The 16,928-nt window shown below is 43.2% G+C and overlaps 1 protein-coding gene and 1 pseudogene across 9 annotated transcripts in view; one reads left to right on the top strand and one right to left on the bottom strand.

Moving 5' to 3' along the window:
• The window catches only part of RASGRP3 (RAS guanyl releasing protein 3), a 101,499-nt gene that overhangs the window by 15,011 nt on the left and 69,560 nt on the right, over positions 1-16,928 (bottom strand). For 8 of the 9 annotated variants that reach the window (XM_090281136.1, XM_090281138.1, XM_090281139.1 and 5 more), the window contains 4 exons: positions 16,441-16,716; positions 6,705-6,782; positions 3,248-3,364; positions 1,308-1,423 (listed from right to left, as the gene is read on the bottom strand). In XM_090281136.1, coding sequence (XP_090137262.1) covers positions 1,308-1,423; positions 3,248-3,364; positions 6,705-6,782; positions 16,441-16,716 — 587 coding nt within the window. The remainder of the gene's footprint in view (positions 1-1,307; positions 1,424-3,247; positions 3,365-6,704; positions 6,783-16,440; positions 16,717-16,928) is intronic. The other variant, XM_090281141.1, reaches the window with a different exon arrangement.
• On the top strand, positions 1,721-2,745 carry LOC150005819 (nascent polypeptide-associated complex subunit alpha pseudogene; annotated as a pseudogene).

The raw sequence follows: 16,928 nt of genomic DNA, 5'->3' as shown, positions 1-16,928 counted from the left end.
GCATTCCTCAGGCCCCATCTTGGCTAACACGCCTGGGCCTCCAGCTTACACCCCTGGGCTAAAGACTTCACAGTCTACATCCCCGGCCCTGACTGTTCCCCTGAGTCTTGGTGCCGCATCTTCAGAGACTTGCTAGGATCTCTTCCTGGATGGTCCACTCCTCTCAAAATCAACATATCTGACTATCTGACCAAAGAAAACATGTAAGCTATGATACTTTAAACCTTCATTTTTAGGGGAAAAAAAAAAAAAGACCCTGCTGGGCAGTCTCAGCTCCATCTGAAGTACCAGCAGAAAAAATAAATAAAGACCGGGAAGTGATTTTCAGTTTCTGTTCTACATACATGACACTCATAGAGACAAGCAATGGGGAGAAATGGACAGTTTGCAGGTCCCTTAAATTTTATTTTGTAAAGGAAGTTTAGGTTTCTAATAACTTAATTCATTTAAAAAGTATTCTATGTTCTATATGTATAATAAAGGTGAATTAAGGTTCTGAGACATTTATGATAAATTACCAAGGCTTTCCTCGGTATGTTGAATAACTTACAGATTTAATTAAAAAAAATTTTTTTTATAATAACAAAAATATTAGAGGACTTTAATGTGATATATTTGGACATTTCACCAATAAAAAATCCAGCACTTCACGATAGATAATTTTTAAACTACAAACTAATCTTATATATTTAAAATATATCAAATTATTAATGCCAGGCTTTCTTGACAATTACGTTTTTAATCATTTTTTAATGAGCTGGGTTTTAGCCTCTTAACTCATCTAATTTTTCAAGAATTATTTGAGGATAAAGAGAAATATATTTTTTGTTTATCAAGATGAACTTTGAGCTGGCAAAGAGAAGAAAAAGCATGGATACTTCTTGGCTATCTGCAGATGTAACCTGCTCACATAAAGATCATAAGTAATCAAAAAAAAATCTTACTTTCTTGGTGAGTTTGAATATTGCCAGCAGGCTTACTGATGCCAAGGACTATCCCAGGTTAGCTCTAACATTACTTCTCCTCTCCTTTTTTTGATGGAGGTTTTGGGGTTGATGAACTGGCTAAGCAGTAGAAGTAATGTGGGAAATGGAGAGCTGGATTAATTTGCAAGTGGGCAGTCCTGTAATTCCATCCAACCAGCCATGTTCATGGTGACCAGGAAAAAAAATTCAATGAAAAGTTAAACTCATCAACTCACTAGATTGAAGCTGTCGAGATGTAAATCAACAATTTCCTTGCTCTCCTCTGATAATAATTTTCTGCTTCAGGACAATTGCATTAAAATATAACTAATGAAAACTTACTGATCTTTGTCCAGCACACAGAAGGAATCCAAGAAGGGAAAATTGGCGGCTATACTTTCAAAGTCCTCCTGGGAGATGTACCCATCATGGTCATGGTCATAGTTTCTAAACACAGACTGCAAAGGAAAGACAAATATTTACTGAATGACCACTGATAAGTCAGGCTTGGAACTTATTATTGGGACAGCAATGAGAACTAATATATTATTCTTTCTCTCAAGGAGCTTAGAATCTTGAGGGAGACAACAAAAACTAGAGTCTTTATGGTGTAACAAGGTAAGTGTGATGCTAACGGTAAAAGCCGTGTTATTGCGGAGGTGGATTTAAAAGGTTTCCTGGAGAAAATGAGATCTAAACTGAGACCTCAGGGTTGAATAGGAGTTAGGCTTGGTGAATTCACAAACGCCAATACCATGGCAATAGGAAGTGAAGCTATAAGATGTGAAATTATCTTAAAACTTAAAGTTTTTTCTTGACCTGATTTTTTTAATTGTATTTTTTCCATTATCATTTGCCTCCTCATACCCACCCCCACCATCAGCACACTGATGTCCACGTCCACGAGTCCTTTTTCCTTTTTGCTCAGTCCCTCCACCCCTAACCTCCCCCGCCTTAGCTGTCACCCTGCTCTCTGAGTCTGTCTCTGTTTTGTTTGTTAGTTCAATCTGTTCATTTTAAAAACAGTTCCAGTCCAAATCCCAGCGGGAATTCATTTTAAGTGAATAAGCTAATTCTAAAGTTCAAACACAAGTGGACACATTCAGAACAGCCTGGAATTGTCTAAATTAAGAAGGATTGAGGCTGAGGCCATCTTGGTTCCATGGTCAAGTGAAGCCACAGAAACCTCCCTGCTCCAGAGCAGAACAGGAGCTGCCACAGCGCCAGGCTGAGACCAGGTCTGCAACAAAATCTGACAGTGATGCATCAGAACCAGAACTCAAGGCACAAGATTGAACCCAGGCAACCACAAAACCAGCCCAGCTCGAAGCAGCAGCTGAAATCGATGAAGAACCAGCCAGCCAAGCAAAACAAAGCCCAAGTGAAAAGAGGGCACACGAGGCTATGTACCAACGGGGTCTTTGACAGGTTACAGGGGTAACTGGGGTCACTACCCGAAAATCTAAGAATAGCCTCTTTGTCATCACAAAACCAGATGTCTCCAAGAGCCCAACTTCTGATACCTACATAGTTTTGAGGGGAAGCCAAGATCGAGGATTTATCTCAGCAAGCACAACTAGCAGCTGCTGAGAAATTCAAAGCTCAAGGCGAAGCTGTCTCAAACATTCAGGAAAACAGACAGACTCCAACTGTACGAGAGGAGAGTAAAGAGGAAGAGGCTGATGAAACAGGAGCGGAAGTTAAGGACATAGGAGAGGTTAGAGCACAGGCAAATGTTTCCATTTTCCCCACATTGGCAGTGCTACTCCTCTTCCTATAGGGAAAACTCTGACAGAGTCTTGCCCTTCGTTAAGGGATGTTTCTTACCTAAATGGCCTTGTGCTGCTGGGCCACAGACCCCCAGATGTATACAGCAAGGGCAGCAATCCAACTTACAGAATCTTTTCCTACTCCTGGGTAACCAATGTACCTGGCATGTTATCCTGACCTGTGTGGGCTTTGAATGAGCAGATTCTCCAAGCAGCCCCTCCAGTTGCAGGGGCGACTACAGAGGTGTCAAATTCTGGAGACAGAAAGGAATTAAAAGTAGCTAAGAGTATTTGGGCAAGTGAGAACAGACTGGCAAGGAGAAACGGGGCCCTTCTTGGAGAAGGAGGCTCAGAGGCTGATACCTGGTAGAGCTAAAAGTGTCTGCTAAATTACTCCTACCTGCCAGGGGCTGTTTTTATGGACTCCACCTGATTCCTGGGCAACCAAAGAATATTCTGGGAAGAGAAAGAGGCCTTCTAGTGCTCACTCTTAACACTCATTCAACCACTTACCTCAACTAATTTCCTTATGTGCTTGTTGATGACCGTGGGGTCTGGCTTTGGAATCACTCCTGATGCCCAATCCAGGGGCTCCATGGGCTTGGTGGGAGTTGTAGGGGAGGTAGGCTGCTGATAGAAAGCACACACGTTTTTCAAATTTATCTGGGGCTTTGAACAATTAGGACCAGGGACACCAAGAAATACACATACATTTTGTATATGAATAGTCCCAGTAAAAATGCACATGTATGTAGCACTTAAATGTTTTGAAAACAAACATCTTTTGTTAATGGAACCGAATCTGTAACTAAATACGTGTTGGAATAGTGCATTTTGTTTAGCAGCAACCTCGATTCTATTATTTTAAATGGAAAGAAATAATTGGTCTACCAGCCCATGCAAAAATCCTATCCAAGTTCCCCAAATATTACTAAAACATTCTTGAACCCCTATATAACAATCCATACATATTTTTGTATAATACAAAATATACAAAACACTAGTTACCTCATTCTTTAATACTTGGTGTTAGTGATAAGTTAGTAGGTGCGTGCAGTAAGTGGCTTCCAGTGTTCGGCCAAGTTTATGTCCTTATACTGGCATCTGTCTGGATACACTTAATCACTTCTGACTGTCGAATTATTAGGTCTCTCTAGCCCGCTTTGGTGAAATTGCTTCCTACACAGGATTTTCCATATTCTTGCAAGACATTTTCACTTAATAATGTGAAGATGTGGGTGATTAAACATAACACAAGTAAAAAACACAACCCCATCAGGAGAGCAGCCAAGAGTGCTGTTTACTTCATAGTCTCTCCCTGGGACCCCACATAATGTAAATATTTTGGCTAGTGTACACATGCAAACTTGTATCAACAGGTGTTGGGGTTTTTTGGTTGTTGTTTTGGTTTTTTTTTTTTTTATACTAAATTAGGTATAAACATTTTTGCAAGAGGAATTGAATTTAAGCCCCTAAGAGTTTTGTGAAGTGGGTGTTGCTGGCATCCAACAGGACAGAAGATTACCTGTCACCTGGATATGGTCACTCCCACATATACTTGCATACATCATGGCTCTTTCTATCAAGCTTTCCACTTTGTTGATCTGATGCAGAACGAGCCTATGGTTTCCAAACTATACAGCAAGGTACCTTGCCTGCAGTACTGCAGAGAACTCAGAGGGTACCAAAAGATATTTCAGACTTCCAAGGGAAACACAGTGATACCCAATATTTGTCAGACCCACACAAACTACCAGCTTGAAGTAGTTCACTGGTCACCCATTAAATAGTGCTACATTTCTCTCAATGATGTCATATATTTCTGAAGCAAAGAATCAATGTGGAACAAGAAATAAGGGAGGCAGTATCCAATCTGATTTCGAGATTTAAGAAATTGTCCAGTGCCTAACAGGCACACACATTCACTAGTAACTGTGGTTATTTAATAATGAAATAGAAAATAGTTTGATGTCAATGTACATGTATTATTTTTTCAGTTGGGTACTACGTTGTTAGAACATAAATATTTATTATGTTGCTTGGACTTAAGTATTTTATAAATGAAACCTGAGTATTTTGTTTGACCTACAGGTCATGTGAAAAATCTAAGATACAAAGTAAAAAAATATATACAGAACTAGTGGACCTCTGTGAACATAGTATAAAAAGTTCCTAGTGGGACTGATTGTTTAGGTGCGGTCGACCAACACCAACAGTGAGCACAGTGAAGCTACAGGCTCTCAGGAATACAGTCCTGACTGCAACGTGCTCTCCAGTGACCAGCTTATGTCAAACACTAAGCACAAAACGGGATGGCATTCCACTAAGAGAAGAGACAGAAAAGGATTGGGAAATGTGTCTCATAGACTCACAAGATTTTAGCACTTGGAAGGCGCTTTCAAAGTTTCTGCATTTACAAAAATAAGATGATTTTTCTATGTTTGATGGAATCATCTTCCCAAATTGGCAAAACTTTATCCTGAAAATAAACTTACGTAAATCTAAAGAGTGCAAATCAGGCAAGTGTGCTAAAATGATCAACCCGACCCGGCTCCCTCAGGGGCAGCGGGAAAACAATGGGCAGTGTCCTGCAGTAGGAAAAACCGCACAGGCGTTGTAGACAGTTCTTCCACTTCATGGAGACCTGTGCTCACCAGGCTCAGCTTCCTTAACGGAGTCAAGGAGATAACAGGAATATGATGCCCTGCCAGGCATCTAACAACTAACAGGTAGCAATGAAGGCACCTGGTTATAGCTAAAGGAAGGTGTCAGAGGTGGAAATGCTGTGTGCACATGTGCAGTACAGCCGACCAGACCCCAGCTAGCTTTACCCCATCAAAGCTATGGAATGAGGGCGGAGCTTACAAATTCCTTTTTTTCCCCTCCAACAGCTTTGCCTTTCTCTCTAGCTCTCTCTTAGCCATGATAAGTTTGAAGAGTCTGGGTCCTCACTTCTCCCTTTGTCTCTGCTGTACATTCCCACATGGCTCCGTTCTGCCCTGCAGATGGGCCTCTAAGAACTGGCAGGAGGTGAACTTGCTGATGGAACCACCACACTCACTATTTTAAGAACAGATGCCACCAGGTCGGCTGACTCAGGCTCCTGTTCACATCCTCTCGGAGCCAGAGAACAGGACTCCCAGTCATTCTGCCTCTTGCAGTCTCATGGTGCAGAATCACGATAAATAATAATAGACGGACAGACTTAGGGTCTAGAGCTGCTGGCAATGTGCCACAGAGTTCTACTGGTACAGAGATAAGCATGAGACCTTTATTAAAAAATCAGATCGCAGGATAGGAGCATAAGAAGCAAACAGAGACACTTTTTCCTTTGATATGCAAACCTCATTCTCATTGTAAATTTCAAATTCACTTAGGTATTTTTTTATTAGTGCAAAATACACCTAAGATACACTCCACGTACTAAAACTGATGAGTAGTGCACACTCAGTAATACATTTTCCTCAATCTCATTATATAACGTTTCTTTAATAAAAGTCAACCATCAATTAATTAAATGAGATATAATATTAAAATTCTGAACCAAGTCAATCATCAGTAGAGAAATTTATAAATTATGATCAGGATATTTAAATTTTATTAAATCTAATTTTATGTTGATTGGGATTTTTTAAAAAGCCTGGAAGGAACTAAATCATCTTTAATATCAAGGTGAGCTATGCTTTACTGTTTTTGGTCCTATGTCTAGGTGAGTTTTCAGAGGCGACACAACCCATGGAAGAGTAATAATAAAATAAAGTAATTGCAAATGATGTTCTTCTTTATGAGCCTATGTAAAGAAATAATGCTCTAAGTGCCAGGGCTAGCTGTTTCATTGCTAAAAAGGGAACACTATAGATTTTTTAAATTCTTCAATCTTTAGATCACAAAGCACCACGGCAACAGCCAATTACTGTAAATAACAAACTGTGGGGTTTGGTATGATCCTTAGAGAGAAAGCAATACCTACCGATTTAGAATTTCTAGGCTCCAGCACCAGTGACAGTTTATAAATATCATCTTCTGTGTGATAGAGGTCCAGTGAAAGCTACAACAAATCAGAATGGATAAATAATTATGTTGGCTCACGTTTATTTATTTTCTTGAGTTGCTGAAATACTTTTCAAACTGAATGTTTTAGCCAATGTCTAATAATTTGAGCGAATGTGGAAAAGTACAAAGGTGGAATGCAGAGGGAGAAAATGAAATCAAAAAGAGAAAAAGTGAAACCCCTTACGGTCATCGGCATCAACAGGAGCCATTGACTCGGGGGCGGGGGGGGGGAGTGGGGCAGTAGAGAGCAATGGGGGGAAAAATGGGACAACTCTAATAGAACAACAATAAAAAAATTAAAAATTAAAAGAAGAGTCACTGACTTAATTCCTCCATAATACTTGTGAGCAGCTTCTAAGTACTAAGCACTGAGCTGGAGATAAGGCATCCTTGATGTTAAAAAGCAGAAGCAGAGTGGGACTTCCGGCCAAGATGGAGGCTTAGACGGACACGCTAGGTCTCCCTCTACAACTAGAGAGGAATACAACTACTTCAAAACAAAGGATAACTAGAAATTCCAGAAAATAAAACTACACGGAAGTCCAACATATGAAGTTATAAACCAGCGGTGCCATTTGGGCAGGTAAGAGTTAAAAAGGGCAGTGCTGTTTGCGGTCGCACCCGAGCGGTGGGCGGCGAGGAGTCCCGGCGGCCAAGCCCCTGGCGGTGCGCGACCCCGGCGAGGAGTCCCGGCGGCCAGGCCCCTGGCGGTGCGCGACCCCGGCGAGGAGTCCCGGCGGCCAGGCCCCTGGCGGTGCGCGACCCCGGCGAGGAGTCCCGGCGGCCAGGCCCCTGGCGGTGCGCGACCCCGGCGAGGAGTCCTGGCGGCCAGGCCCCTGGCGGTGCGCGACCCCGGCGAGGAGTCCCGGCCAGGCCCCTGGCGGTGCGCGACCCCGGCGAGGAGTCCCGGCGGCCAGGCCCCTGGCGGTGCGCGACTCCGGCGCTGGGGAGAGCGGCCGCCGCATCGCCTTGAACAGTGAGGCCCAGGGGGGCGGGAGGACGGATCCCGGTCTCCTAGCTGAATAACTGTGTGAATCCATCTTGGACCCCCGCCCCCAAAGAAAGCACCACAGGGCTGCGAAATAGGTCGCGGACAGGCAGGCGCCGGTCGCTAATTTGTGACGCGTACACAGGCACTGCCCCCGACAGCCGGCCCAAGAAAACAAAACGCGTCTGTCAAAATGAGGCAGGCAACTGTAGAAATCCCGGTGACACAACTCACCAGGCAGCAGATAGAGAACCTGACAGATGAACAGATAAGAAACCTGTCAGAGGCTCAGTTCTGGGCCATTGTTATCAGGTGGCTTACAGAATTCACAAAAGAGCAGGAAAAAGATATGAAAGAAGTGAAAAACTTTCATAACGAAAGGAACAAAACCGCACACGAGACAGAAGGAAAGGAAATAAAATCCAGAGTTCATTTCAACAAACTGGAATATGGAGAAGGAACAAGCAGTCAACCAGTGCAGAGAGAGGAAATGGGAAGCAACAATGAAAGGATCAGAAACCTCTGGGACAGCTATAAAAGGCCCAACATAAGAATCATTGGTTTGCCAGAGAATGAGGAAGATGAACTAGAACTTGAAAAATTGAGTGAAAATATAATAAAGGAGAACTTCCCAGACTTGGGGAAGGGAATAGACCTGCAGGTCCAGGAAGCAAGGAGAGTTCCCAAGAGACTGGACCCAGGGAGAACCACTCCAAGACACATTATAATCAAAATGTCAAAAATTAAAGATAAAGAGAGAATCTTAAAAGCAGTAAGAGAGAAGAAAAGAATTATGTACAAAGGGGTCCCAATTAGACTATCAGCTGACTTCTCAAGGGAAACCCTACGGGCAAGAAGAGACTGGCAAGAAATATTCAAAGTAATGAAAATCCAAAACCTACAACCACGAATACTCTATCCAGAGAAATTGTCATTCAGAATAGAAGGACAGAGAAAGTGTTTCCAGGACAAAATAAAACTGAAAGAGTTCATTAGATCCAAACCACTGTTATATGAGATGTTAAAGGGACTGGTTTAAAAAAAAACAGAAGCTAGGGAGATGAAACAAAGGCAAACTAAACAGGCAACGAGAGTGGAAAAGGAACTGTGGGTACGGGAAGCATATTGGGGGGAGGTCAACAGGGAGGGGGAGTGGGGAGAGGGAGGGAGATGATATAGGAATTGGGGATCATGGTAGGAGGGAATGGAATAGACGGAGAGAGGTTGGGAGGAACTGTATGCACAACTAATGGACATAATCTAAAAGGGGGGGACAACTGGAGGGAGGGGGGCCACCGGGTGGAGGGGAGCAGAGGGAAGGGAAATTGGCACAAATGTAATAATTTAATCAATAAAACACATTAAATCTGAAAAAAAAAAAAAAGCAGAAGCAGATGCATAAATTAAGACTTGTAAATGTAATAAGTGCTGTCTCGGAAGGCATTGTGCTAAGTCCTGGTGATATAAAAAGGTATAAAAGCATTCCTACCCTCAAGGGCCTGACAACTTATTGAAATAAATAGGATATGGACACAAAAGGATATATTCAAATCAACACATGCCAAATGTGAAATAAGTTGTCCCGCTCTTAAGTGCTACACAAATTGTTCAGGGAGGTAGGGCAGAAAGCCTGAGGGAGACATTTGGAGTTGGGTGGGTCTCAGTTCAACTGCTGAGCCTGCCACCAGTTAGCTCTGTGACCTTGAGCCAGTTAGTTTCTTCTGACAATCATTTTCCGTATCTGTAAAATGGGTATGATCATAAAAGTGCCTATTGAATTAGATTTTTATCAGGATCAAACGGAATAATGCATGTAAAGTACTTCACCCAGGACCAGGGACATGGTAGAATCTAAGAAATGTAATTTAGTGTTGTTGAAGTTATTGCTATTAATATAGCTATTACTGCTATTATTATTATTATTATTATTATTATTATTATGTGTGGGGCCCTGGCTGGTTTGGCTCAGTGGATTGAGCGTCGGCCTGCGAGCTAAGTGTCGCTGGTTCGATCTTCCAGTCAGGGCACATCAGAGAAGGAAAACTCTGACTCCAAAAAACCTCCGCTGCCTTGCGGCATACCTCTTCAGGGGAAAGGCTAAGGGAGTAAACCCCGACAGAAAATCCGGAGCCGGAGTCCCTAAGGCGGTTTGACGTTGTAGTCAACACCGGCAACTCCTGCGGCGCACCTGAAGCCAAGCTGTATTGACTCCGTCTTTCCCTTGGACCCTTCAGCTGCGAAGAGAGGGGGGGTCTGCTGCATGGGCAACAGCAGACCCTCCATATCACCCTGCCCAGGCTCTGTAGCTTCAGCTTCACTGGAGAGGACACTCCAGCGTCATCGCAAGATGTGGATTCAACACGGGAGGAGACAGATACCGTGTCACTCCCGAGTCGGACTGCACAGCCATTCTCGGCGGTGCAGGTAGACTCTTAAGAAGCTACACCATCGTCTCTCGAGACGGACGGCTGCCGATACGATTATGTGTGGGGGCCACTGAAGACAGAAATGATCAGGACTGATTCACACAGCAACTTGTGAACTGAGGCCTACTGGGAGGACTTGGACAAAGAAAGAGGGAGAGAAAGATCAGGGTAGGAGAGGACAACAGCTAATTATATCCAGAAAACCTAAAATGCATGGACCCATTCACCTGAAACAAAAGAGTTATGAGACTTAAAATAAGGTTGGATAATTCTCACCCATGCCCTTCATTGTTAAGACACTCAACTAATCACACCATTGCATCAGCAATGAAGATAATCAAATGCCTGTCTTTTCTTTGACCATTAAGGCACAGAAAATTTCCTCTAACATATTTTGTCTAAAAATATAGCTTAATGTGTATGGGTGTGCTGTGATGGGAAGAGAAAGAAGGTAGAAGCAAGAGGAATTTCAGAGGCAAAAGATGTCTTTGAAGGATTTATCTTCTTGTTCTAGCTCAATTAAAAAAGAAGTTGACACTATAAACTGTCATTTTTGAGTCATTGATTCAGTCAACAAGTATTTATTAGTCACTTAATATGTGCCAGGGAGCATTCTAGTCACTGTTCTAGCTACTAAATACATTTAAATTAAGAATTTCATATATCAGCCATAACTGGTGCAGCTCAGTGGGTTGGGCGCTCTCCTGGGAACCAAAAAAATCACTAGTTCGATACCTGGTCAGGGCACATGCGTGGCTTGTGGGCCAGGTCCCTGGTTGGGGGTGTGAGAGAGGCCACCAATCGATGTTTCTCTCCCTCTCTTTATCCCTCCCTTCCCCTTTATCTAAAAATAAATAAAATCTTTAAAATGTTTTCATATATCACATATCACATATATCACATATATCTATACTTTGTCACCTTAAGTTTTTTTTCTGAACATAATGAAAAAATTGACTTTACTATAGAATTGCCCCAGCATTATCTTAGATCATGAAACTCCTGTTCACAAGAATGTACCCTGTATCTGCCTTTCCTTGAACAATAGCCACTCTTACCTCTAGAGGCTCTGTCTTTTTGCAGAGGGAACCATCCCCCGTCACAAACCGATGCCTTAAGGAACCCGCCATTATATAAGAGAGTGAAGTGGGATGCCTGAAAGGGATTTTTTTTTCCCTAAAGGATAGCAAATAGTTTGTTGATTACACATGATAATGGATGATACACAAGTCTCATTTCCATCTATAATTTTATCTGGTACCATAATTCAATTTAGATATATTGCACAGGATGGGCCAACGATCATTAATAACCCAGTAAACTCTATGACTCTACTTGGGTGACGCCCAAAGGGATATTTTGATAGTGATATTGACGTAACAATGTCTTATTAGAAAAACAGGTCTTTGCCGATGTAATTGACTTGGGGGGGGGGTTCTTGTTAGATAGACAACAAGAAAATTTGTGTTAATGAGTGGAATCTGATGTTGGATATCTGGGACAGGGAAGCATTAGGCAATGGTGTGGTCTCTGATGAACAGGGGTGGTGGTAGGGGGCCTGCCACTACTGAGCCAGGGCAAACTGTTGTCAATCCAACAACTGTCAACTTCTGATTTGTTAAAAGAAGTAAAAAACCTGGAGTTTTATATGAAATACCCCAATTTTTAAACACTGGCACTAATCACAAAAAATTTATAATTCCTTGTGAGCCAAATAAAACACACCTGCCGTGGGCAGGTGCTCACCAGTTTGTCAACTCCATAATAGAAGACCCTGCTAGTCTCTAAGCCTCATGAAAGCGGGAAGTGCATCTAGCTTTTCCACTCTATCTTCTCTGCCCCAGGGTGCTGCCTTGCACTGTGAATGCTCCATACATAGAAGGAGAACCAAGTGACACCTTCCTTCTGATTTTCCTGCTATGAAGAGTTATATAGTCAATAATATTGCAATAACTATGTATGGTGCCAGTCGGGTACTGGAAATATCAGGGGAAACCCTTTGGAAAGTATACGACCATTTAACCACTATGCTGTGCACCTGACACTAATACAAAATAATATCGAATGTAAATTGTAGTTGAAAAATATTTAAAAATAAAATAATAAATAAGTAAACTAGTTTTTTAAAGCGCTAATCTGGACTTTGATGGGCATGTTCCTGTCCTCCTGACTCTGTCTCTAATGATTGACACTGGCATCTGTGGAGAGGAGGTGACCGGAGTACCAAGCATCCAACCAGAAATACAAATAAGCCACACACTAGGTAGCGGAAATGCTCTCTCAAAACACATAGGACATCCTTGTGTATTTTCCTATGTTGAATGGACAGATATTTGAGCCTCTGATGGAAATGTTTTGATCTCCTCCCAACGGTTGCTCTCCATTTATTGGTGGTGCTGTGACAAGTCATCAACCTTCTTGAGTCTCAGTCTCCTGATCTATAAAATGGGAATTATAAATAATAGTTCCCTCCCAGGACTGTGGCGAAGATTAAATGAGCTAACGTGTGTCCAATGGGGTTTGTTTAGAGGGCCACACGGATGGGGACTGCAGGGCTTGGTTTCCAGTCAGTGCAGCAGCCAAACACCGCTGTGCTCCGGGTTCCCCTGCCCACCCTCTGCTTTCCCAGCCACGACTCCTGTGCTGTTTTGGATCTCCTCTGGGCTTTACAGCCCTGCACAAAATGACCTGCTCGACTTCTTAGTCCATTTTTATAATACAAGCAGCTTGTCAATGGGATATCAAGAATATTAGCTGTGTCTAACATACTTTCAGTTTGGTTGTTTCTGAAAAATGTTCTTGGTCACTGTTTCAGGCTGCTGCATTTACACCCAAGCCTATTGGCAAAGATGGCCATGGACTCAGTGTGGACATTAGGACCTGTGTAGCCTGGAGTGGGGAACTGTAACATAAAACACAGCTGGTCATCACACTATCTCCATTCACCATTTTCGCAATCCTTCTTCTTTTTCTTATGAGACTGTAAAAATATAGGGGCTTTCCAGTTATTTGCATATACTCAGAATGGTAAAAGTAATGCTAGCTCTAAAAATATTGTGCAAAGAATCAGACCATTTGTATGTCATGAAACAAGAAGCATCAGCTTTTAAAGCTCCTGGTATATGAACTGGGATCACAATTAAAAAACTATCGAGTTCTCCAGTTTGTTGGTGTGGGCCTCCTCCCTTCAAGTGAGCAGGGCCATTCAGGGGCTAAAGTGACAGTGACAAAAATGGCATAGATAGTCCCTGCCCTCATGGATTTTGTTCTGTAATCAACTCCTTCTTTATACATCCATGAAGAAGGAGAGAGAGAGATTACTTAATTTTTACAGATGCAAAATAAAATAAATGCGAACAGTATTTCCACATTACAGAGTACATGTCCCAGAGAGAGAGAGAGAGAGAGACAAGAACTTTGTCATTTGCAAGCCTTTTGTCCTTTATAAATCTCAATTTCTTCATTTGTAAAACAGGAAGGGGCAGGGGTGATGTTACACTCTCTGCCCTACCCAGGCACTACACCAAGGGGTGTTTGTGAGAACCTACCAAGAAAACGTATGTGAAAAGTGCTGTGAGAAATGTAATCAATTGTTACAGCAAGTTCACACATCACTATCCCGCCTATTGCACAGAGCAAGCGTTTAGTAATTGTTGAGTAATTCAAGACTTTTCATCTTCTATCTTCCAGGGCTCTCAGTCATATATTGGCCATGCAAAGAGTCATTAAGGCAGAAACTTAATCTAAAGTCTTCGGGCAAAATGAATCGCCTTTTAAATGTTGCCCTTACAGACGCCCTCACATGCATTTGGGCAGCTGCAGTCAGTCCTGTGGTTTTAGTCCCACCGGGTAGGTGCACCATGAAATGCCCACTGGGCTCTAGCAGATACCTCATGGGAGTATCCTTGATCCTCATTTTCAGGATGTTCATCCGCCTGTGGCCAGGAAGAATGAATGTATATCCCAGTGCATTGAACTCTGTCTTTGGTTGTAAGGAAAGAGGAAGCATCTTGGTTTTAAATAGAAACTGGCTTGATGGTCTGTGTTCACTTGAGGGACCATGCTGGCTTAAGGAGTCTCTGGGCTAGACTCACAGAATGATGGTGACACTTGCTTCCTTATTGTCATGCTTCCACCATTCCTTACATCTCGAATCCTAGAAGTTTAGAGCTGGAAGAGACCTCACAAATGAGCCCAAAATCCTTTTGGAAAAATCCAGAGTCAAGGCTCATTAGCAAGGAGACAAAGCTAAGTAATTGTGGAGGCAGGGCTAAAAGCCAGGTCCTACATCTAGGTAGGATCTTGCCACCACACTATAACATTGCCATTACTAATTATGGTGCATGGTGGCATCTACATTTTCCTTTTCCTTCCATATGAGACAGAGAGATTGAGCTAGCATCTTTTTGTTTTTTCCTTTTCTTCCCAGCATAAAGGAGTTATTTCTTAGCTTCTATTTCTACAGTTCAGACTTTTTTATTCGCATCCCAAAAGTTTCATTCACACATCCTTCAACATCTCTCTAAAGATCTGTTGTGATGTTGCTTGCTGCACTTATAACTCGCAAATAATTTCCTTCCTCCATAATTATCTTTTGTCTGGATGAGGAATTGTCTTGAGTAGTCCTCCACGCTGTGGAGACCGCCCAGACGCGAACATGTGAAACCTAGGCTGCTCTGCAGACAGCACATGGGTCTGTGGGTTTGTAGTCTCTCTGAAGCTGCCAGTCTGGGCATTTATTCATGGAAACAGATTTACATGCCAAATGATTAATGAATACAGGTGCCTGAATTATTGTGAGGCTCCCCACCCCTCATACAGAGAATGTCTGTGTGTTTATTGTTTGTCACACAAACTCAACCCCAAGAGATTTGTGTTTCTGTATGTTGGCTACTTCTGCTTTATGCTAAGAGGGCAGATGGCATCATTTTGTGCACTTAGGGCTTCGTTCCCTTAGTAAACAATTATGTGCTCTAGGAACAGTGGTGAGAAGGTCTCGGAACCACTCTCTATTCCAGTGCGACAGTCCGAGGGGATTTAGGCTCCAAGAGCTTCAGAAAGGCCATTAAAGGAAAATAGTCGACTCAGTATTGCAGCCAAGCTTCAGAGGCTACAGTGTTATAAACCTAAAGAGGGAAACTGCTTCTCTACTTGTTTAGCAAGGACGGGAGAGTCTGGTTCTGCTTTGTCCCCCCAACGAAGAGGCAGCCAATGGAACAAGGGCTCCTCCACACACACACACATGTCGTGTCTGAAGGGGCTAGGATCTGGACACCAGCTAAAGGTGCATGTCACAAATGCCCCAAAATATGAATTGTAGGTGAACTTCTGTCTGGCCTCTGTCATTCCTAACTACAGCATTTAATTCACCTATTGAGCTCCTAAATAGGCCCTGTTTGGTGGGAGGTGCTGGGGACATGTGATGTGTAAGTCAGGTAACAGAAAAGATCTCTTGCCAAGTGATACCTCCTATAGATAAGAAGGCCTCAAGTACAAAGGCAGCACATGCAACAGGTGCATTTAGTGCTTTGGAGAGGTACAGAGAATATTCCAGAAAGATAGAGGCTTTTGAATTGGGGCTCATCACAGGAGTAGGTAGTGAAGGGATTTTCCAAGAAAGTGCAAGACCAGGAAGCAGAAGGTGGCAGTAGTTCATGGTGGAAAGTATAAGAAGTCCACTCTCCCTCAGAGGCAGCTGTGGTGTGGGACCAGGCGATGACAAGTCCAGCCTGAGAGGCAGTCCTGAAAGGCCTCCAGTGCCAGGCTGGGCACTGCCTCTTGGGGGGTGGGGTGGCTGGCGGTGCAGGGCAGATACAGAGCAGGTCCTTGCCTTACTTCCTGCAGGCCTCAATGACAGCTGTGAGCGAGGATGGAGAGAAGCAGCTGAGTTGAGGTCATATGGAAGGAGGTGATTATTTACACGAGTGCAATGGAGGAGAATGAGGGGCTGAGGACGACTCTGGAGGGTCTAGGAACTCTAGAAACTGGAGCTGCAGGGGCTGAAACTGGGCTCCTCAAAGCAAAGGAGAATGTCATTGCTCTAAGATTAGAGCCTTCAGTCATGTGGGTAGGTGTATGGGGTCCGCTCCCCTCAACCTTTGACATGTCTCCTCATCTGCTGAGCCTGAATTCAACCTCCTCTCTACCCCTAGTGAATTGCAGACACGGATCTTTGTGCCTTCCCTGGGACGCGAGGTGCAGAAGAGTTATTAGCACAGACCCCAGTCCTTGGGACTCACCGTGAGCAGGTTGATCAAATCCATGTTGGGCTCTAAGTGATGGGAGGCATTCTGCAGGGAGACCAGTTCACTCAGGGTGACAGAGAGCTGGTGCATTTTCACAATGTTCACTTTGTTCTCCTCCATCCAGTCCGGGAAAATGACATGGACTGCTATCAAGTCTTTCAAGTGCACTCCAAGGATGGGGATTTTGAAGCCGTCGCAGTCGGCAAAGGCCTTGCGGTAATTGCAGTAATTGCCGTTGGAGGAGACCAGCTCTGTCATTTCATTCCAGTTCTGGGAACGGATGAAAAAGAAGAATTTTCAGACAGCTTTCCCATCTGCCCACCCCCAACCCTGCAGCGTGTGTCTAGGAAATTCCTCGGCTACTGAGAGAAGTATCCATTGCACTCATGTTGTTGCAAGGAAATATTAAACAGGAAGAAGAAAGAAGCATGTACTAGGCCTGGCTATGAGTCAGTCGGACAGCCTTTTCCATTCTGGTACAA

Source organism: Furipterus horrens, unplaced genomic scaffold (genome assembly GCF_987537825.1).
Source record: "Furipterus horrens unplaced genomic scaffold, mFurHor1.1.pri manual_scaffold_6, whole genome shotgun sequence".
Classification (NCBI taxonomy): Eukaryota; Metazoa; Chordata; class Mammalia; order Chiroptera; family Furipteridae; genus Furipterus; species Furipterus horrens.
This window is presented reverse-complemented; position numbering and strand designations above follow the sequence as displayed.